Source organism: Aplysia californica, unplaced genomic scaffold (assembly GCF_000002075.1).
Source record: "Aplysia californica isolate F4 #8 unplaced genomic scaffold, AplCal3.0 scaffold01001, whole genome shotgun sequence".
NCBI lineage: Eukaryota > Metazoa > Mollusca > Gastropoda > Aplysiida > Aplysiidae > Aplysia > Aplysia californica.
In genome coordinates this window covers 182,953-189,483 of record NW_004798271.1, presented here as the reverse complement: position 1 = coordinate 189,483, position 6,531 = coordinate 182,953, and the positions used below count along the sequence as shown (strand labels likewise).

General features: G+C 42.4%; 1 protein-coding gene across 1 annotated transcript in view; it reads right to left on the bottom strand.

The window, feature by feature from the left end:
- Window positions 1-5,409, bottom strand: part of LOC101850856 (biotin--protein ligase) — a gene marked incomplete at its 5' end in the record, with an annotated part of 16,867 nt that extends 11,458 nt beyond the window's left edge. Inside the window, 3 exon segments of the mRNA XM_013089628.1 lie at window positions 3,620-3,773; window positions 4,181-4,339; window positions 5,075-5,409. Coding sequence (XP_012945082.1) covers window positions 3,620-3,773; window positions 4,181-4,339; window positions 5,075-5,323 — 562 coding nt within the window.
- Between the last annotated feature and the right edge of the window lie 1,122 nt (window positions 5,410-6,531).

Genomic DNA, 6,531 nt, shown 5'->3' with positions numbered 1-6,531 from the left:
TACAATTTACATCATTTAGGAGGCGGGCTTCTGACCCTGCTAGTCAGGGCCAACCCGGGCAAAGAGGGACACCACATCCCGGCAGAAAGACAGAGATACACGATAAAAATTCTCCACACCCAGGTCTCCCGCCTGCGACAGCGAAGCGCCTAACTGCTACACCACAGACGCCAGTAGGTATACATTATATAAATACATACATTATAGGATAAGTATAAATTTAAGACATATATAGCAGATACGTTTTAAATCTCAGAATACATTGCAGGCTCGTGAAAGAAGTTGTAATATCCAGACCACTGTTTGATATATCATTCTGCCACAAAATACGACAGTCACAAATGTATCTGACTCTAAGCCACCGAAGCTCTAGAACCCTGTGTCACCGTTACAGTTCATAACACATCCAGGGTTGTGTGTGACATGCTGACACATGACACTAGATAGACACTACACACAACACACCCAGTCAGATGTGTGACACATCAACACCTGATACACACAACACATCCAGACAGAAGTGCCACATGCTGGTATTCAATACACATAACACACACAGAACACACACTTAGAGTGCGACTCACAAACACATCGGAAATAATTCTTACTATCTTCTAAATCACATTCTTCTAGCACAGACTGACAGACGCACCAGGCAGCGCTGTCTCCACCACAAAAACCTAACTCTACAAAACAAAACAGCATGTTAAAGAACTGACAGAAGCAGACAAAGACAATTTACCTACTTGTCGACGATTCATCATGTTGCAGCTACTGAACTGACTACTGACAATTGGGTGAATTATGAGAAGAAAAAAAAAAGAAGTCCAAAAAAAAAAAAGTGCCTTACAAAGAAAAATTGCTGCTTATTTACAATAGGTATACCCTGATGTTAAGTTTTAGTAACAGTTTTACAGAACTTGCACTTATATAAGGTTATATAAATGCCAAAGATTAGAGGTGTTACTAGAGAGCAACGTACAAAGAAAATAGGTAGGAGAGATAAGGACGATAGATGTTTGATAGGAGAGAAAGAAAGAGAAAACCACACCAGAGCACCCACCAACCACCCACACAGAACTATCCACACATCGAGGCAGCAGTCACGCCGTCATCAACTTTTTTTCCCCAGCTCACAACATGTCTCGGAACGTCCAGCACAACCGTAACATAGTCAGGTCAAGGTCATACCATGACAAGCCACACACGTAACGCACAGACGATAACCTGCTGATGAAAAAATATCTAAGCAATGATAGAGCCACTCTTCTTTCATAATTTATTAAGTAATCCTTCCCTTTTAAATTTAAATGTTTTTAAGCCTCATCAGCACAATTTTGATCATTTAGGAGACGGGTTTCCTCCCCTGACTTTTTGGCCCAAACTGGCAGAAAAAACCGAGATACTTAACAAAAATTCCCTTCCCACTTGGGAATCAAACCCGAGTCTCTTGCATGCAACAGCAAAGCACCAAACTGCTACACCAGACACTGGGTTTTTGTTTTTTGGCTGGGTTTTTTTTTTGGGGGGGGGGGTTGAAGGTTGCACCTAACCACAAAACAAAACAAAGAAAGAGTAAAGAATGGCTCCGTCACAGCTTGGAATTTCCTCAGTAGGTCATTGTCTCTCGCGATAAGTGTGTCACTTTTCATGGAATGACCCATCACATGACTTGTCTAGCACCGAAGAACACAGCAAACACACACAGCTGACCACACTTTAGCAAATGGAACGAGTAAGTTCATCTGGTTAGCTGCAACCCCGCCTGTGAGAAAACTAGGTCAAGCTGTTCACAACAGACGACCATAATTTACTTTTACTAAAGATGCTTAAAGACAGTTTTCTCATTGAGCGCACGCTGTTTATACCTACAGTCATGGAAAAAGGAGAAAAAGGTGATCCTGTTTAAAAATGTCTTTGTACAGAAAACTCTTTAGAAAGCAAAGCAAAAAAAAAAAGTTAGTAAATCACGAAAGCCACAAACCCTTAAGCTAGCATGTCAGAGGACAATTCTTATCTTTCGTCTAAAAGAATGTACCATGGAACATTTAATGTAGCTGGCCTATCCTGGAATATTTCCAATTTATACACAAGTCAATGCCGTGCGTTGCAAATACAGCATAATGCACATCATCCTGACGCACGTTGCAAATACGGTACGGTGAATATCATCCACACCGCACGGGTAAGGGGAAAAAAACTGTCTTCTTCATTGTCTGTTTTGTACAGTCTGTCATATTCACCATCAAATTATTTCCAAGCTCTTTCTGTTCCCATGTGTGCGACCATTATATCCATCGTCAAATTACAGTCTAACCTGCTGTGACGGCCACCTGTATAGGACAATCACCTGTACAAACAGCCACTTCACATTTCACCACTTGCTTCTTTTCTATATTATAACGACACTGTCCAAGACATCCACCTGTCTAAGATAACCACCTTTCTCTTAGACAATGGGTGGCTGTCTTAAAACAATTTCCATCACAATTCCAAAATGTCCCGCGTCCTGATGTGTTGGGCCATCATCTCCATCAACAATCTACTCCCAAAACTCTCTCAGTCCCGGCGTCTTCCATCAATCTCCACGTGTGCGGGTCTCTCACTGCGGGTATCCTGCAGAAGGTCGTGGGTAGCCCGTGCCATAGCCCGGCCCGCCGCGGGAGTAAGGGTTGCCAGGGGCTTGTCCCATCCCAGGAGCTGAGGGGTAGCCAGGGCCTTTAGCCTGTGACAGAAGGGACAAAACGAAACAAGATTATACAAAACGTCAGGGGTAAACTTTTCATTATAGCTTCACTGATGAAATTTGTAGATCTGTAATTTTGACAGCAGATAAAAATGCTGATAGAAATTATAATTGAGACGGGCTGCTAAACACATTATCAAACCTAGTGAGCCTGTAGTACGTTTTCTTTGTTTACAGAGCACTACTGCAGCTGGCGCATGAGGCACTGATTAATTGTTTACAATCATAATATAAATCTGCCAAACCTACGCAAATCCATTTCATCAAATTTTATGACAAATTGAAAAAAAACAACATTCAGTTTAGTTAGTTTCAGTAGAGGTTTTACGGCGCTCGCAACTGCATAAGGTCATATGAGAATATTAGAGGCGTTACAAGAGAGTAACAAACATAAAAAAGAAGGAGGAGAGATAAAGACCATAGACGTTAGATAGGAAAGAAGGAGCAAACCACGCCAGGTCACTAGGAGTTACTCACTGACCAGTGGGTAAAAAGACCAAAGGTCAGGACAGGGCAAAGGTCACCAGAGACCTGCCAACCCCTCCATGACCAGAAAGTTTTCCTCTGAATCCATCCTGAAAATTGGAGTTTGGGGAAAGAATCTCCAGAAACCCAGCAGATTAAGATGACATGACGAGCAAACCGTGGCAAGAAAACATGAATTGCAAATGAATGCAAATGAACCAAAATAAAGATGTGTTTGCACCTCATTTACAATTAGTTGCATACAACCCATTGAAACAGAATGTAAGGAAAAAGAATCTGCTTTAAAGCCAATCCAATCGAGAATCTTCGACGGCCAAAAGAGCAAAAATTGGAGGGCTCTGGTAACTGAGTAAGCAGACAAGTTAGAGGTCAGTAAGCGTAACTCACTGACGAGGCCGATAAGCTCGAGATCCTCGTCCAGCGTGAGTCGTCCCTGTCCGAAGGCGTCTGTGAGGATGACCAGGTTGGGCAGGCTGCAGTGGAGGATGATGCCGAAAGGCTCGGCAGTCTTCCAGGCCATGGGGCTAGCATGGGCCAGGGCCTGGGGAGAGGAACATGAAGAGACACACACTTACATGTCGTTGCTTCAGAATTATTTTGTTCAAAGTGCCTCTTTACTTGAGTACATTTTGGACAAAATAGTTCTGAGACAACTATATGTATATGTACGCATGATACAACACACTTTGGTACATAATATACTCATTGGTTTTACAGCACTTGCAACACAAGGTCATATAAGTGCCGAAGTATAGATGTGTTACAAGAGAGTAACATACACAAAAAAGAAAGAGGAGAGATAAGGACGACAGATGTTTGATAGGAAAGAAAGAGCAAACCACACCAGACCACCCGCCATCCACCCACATACATTCATTCCCAACCACTCAAATACACAAAGACAGACAAACATACAATTCAGACAAACTGCGAGGCCCCAGTACTCACATGCACACGGTATGCCGGGGCCACCTTCTGTTCGAGTTTGGCGAAGGAGTCGAGGTTCCGCGGTCGCCGGGCCTCCATCATGACGCAGACGTCCTTGGGTTTGGCGCAGCGCGAGGGAGCGTCCAGGTAAGAGGTCCAGGAGCTGAGGTCAACCTCTTGCTGGATACAGACGGCACAGAGGGGGTGGTGGGGAGGAAGGAGAGAGAGGAGGGAGGGGTGAAGGGAAGAGATGAAAGTGAAAGTAGAAGGCAATTTTTGGAGGTAGGATAATTTTTATCCAATTTGTTTGGGGGGGTTCAAAGCCCTTTTATAGTCAATTAAAAACATGTATTTCTTTATGAATTTTTACAAAAATAGTGTAGATTAAAGGCACAAAAATATAAATTTGCAATTTCCAAGAACATTTAAGCTATGGGAGTCACCAAACTTTGGGGGTCATTTTCTCAATAGTTTTACCTCCGACACCAAGCAACCCCTCCATCACCTTTAATCCCAAATACCTTCATTTATATTCTTGATAGGTGAGTTTATATTTTTCATCAAAAGCAAGATAGATAAATGAACAAGCTGAAAGATGATATTGAATCAATAACTCCATATACTCAGCAATTGACGAGTGCCTGATTTTACTGTCTGTCCGCGTCGTTTTATGCAAGAAAAATTCTGAAATTATGCAAACTGAGCCCAAAAATGTGAAATTATGCTATTCTGTAAATTATAACAAAGAACGATAAAGGAAAATAATCAGAAATTATGCAAAAAGTGATCAAATTTAGCTAAATTATGCGGGGTGCATAAAACCATGGGGACGGTACTGTGTCGTGACACATTTAGTGTAAATCTGAGGGGTAGCAACAATAGCAGACCCTGCTTTCACACACAAATACTACTGACCACAGGCCCCAGACTGGACAGGCGAATGAAATCGTCTTCCATCTCAGTCCTCTCCGTCACAGCGGCCGCATCCTTGAGCAGCGAGGTGGAGATCAGGTACCCCGTGCGGGCAGCTGCGGCGCGTTGCACCAGCACACTGGCCCCGCGCAATACACGCTGCATGACGCGCGCGTAGCGCTGGTAGCGTATTGTTTGGCTGATCCACTGCACGCTATAGAGGAGGAAGGTGCTGAGTGTCAGGAACAGCATGGCTCCGCAGCAACAGCAACTGACGACGACGAGATGCTAGAGCTACAGCAGACTGCTCATGGTGACCAATACTCTGTCAAAACGTAAATTAGAATAATTAGATAGTCACTGAGCAGTACAGTATGATTGTCCACAGGACAGTGGATCATTCACGCACCGTCTTTCTCAAGTACAGGACAACAGATCGGTGATCAAGACCTGAAATGATGATATCAGATAAAAGCTGGTTAGACAATAGCTTGACAAGCATGAACACTTACCTATACAAGTGTAATTATAATAATGTCATTAATGACCCTATCACACATCACCAAACACCCATCATATCAAATTTGCCTCAAAGAATTTCCATTTTGCTCATGGTGAATATGCTCTGATCAAGATTACAACAACCCCCCCCACCCCCGTCCCAAAATAAAACAAACCCAACTACTACTGAACTACAAAACTTTCCTCTGTGTAACAAACAAAAATAGAAAGACAAAATGTGTGTCTTCCCTCACAGAGGTTCTGACAGTAAACCCCCTTCTATGACAGATCATGAGGCCTGAAAAGAGAAGAACTCTAATGAGAAAGTCATTTTCCATTACTTTTTAATTACTATTTTTATTAAATGAAGCAGCACTCCATTCTTAATCCATTTTTGGACATAGTTCAACTATTTGCATAAAGGTAGTACTAGCATAATAAAAACACTGCCTCTCAAGCAGTTAAATCAATTGATGAAGAAAGTAGATTCTATTAATAAAGTAAGGAACAGAATACACAGTACAGAGTATGGACCTTGAATCATCCGAACCAAGCTCATACATGATGTAACATGCTTCGACTGAATGCCAGGCGGTAAATTTATAGAATTCTACAAGGTCCAAACTCACTTTAGAGTATTTTTTTGCACTATTTATTTTACTGTATTTTAGTGTGCTGAGAACGATTTTGGCACTAAAAACTGTCACAAATCATTAGCTTAGTAGGGGGAGACCCCCTGCACCTCCCCTTTTTACAGGGGGGGGGATATCCCCTCGCACCACCATTTTATTGAGGTGCGTGTATGCACAGTAGACTATTAATTATACTATTATTATACTATTATTGGGGAAGGAAAATGGAAACAATCACCTCGTATATAAGGTGAAGGGAGGACTTCCATAACGAGCGACCACTTACGAGACAGAGTAGAAAAGAGGGCTAGGGGTTGGGGTAGGAGT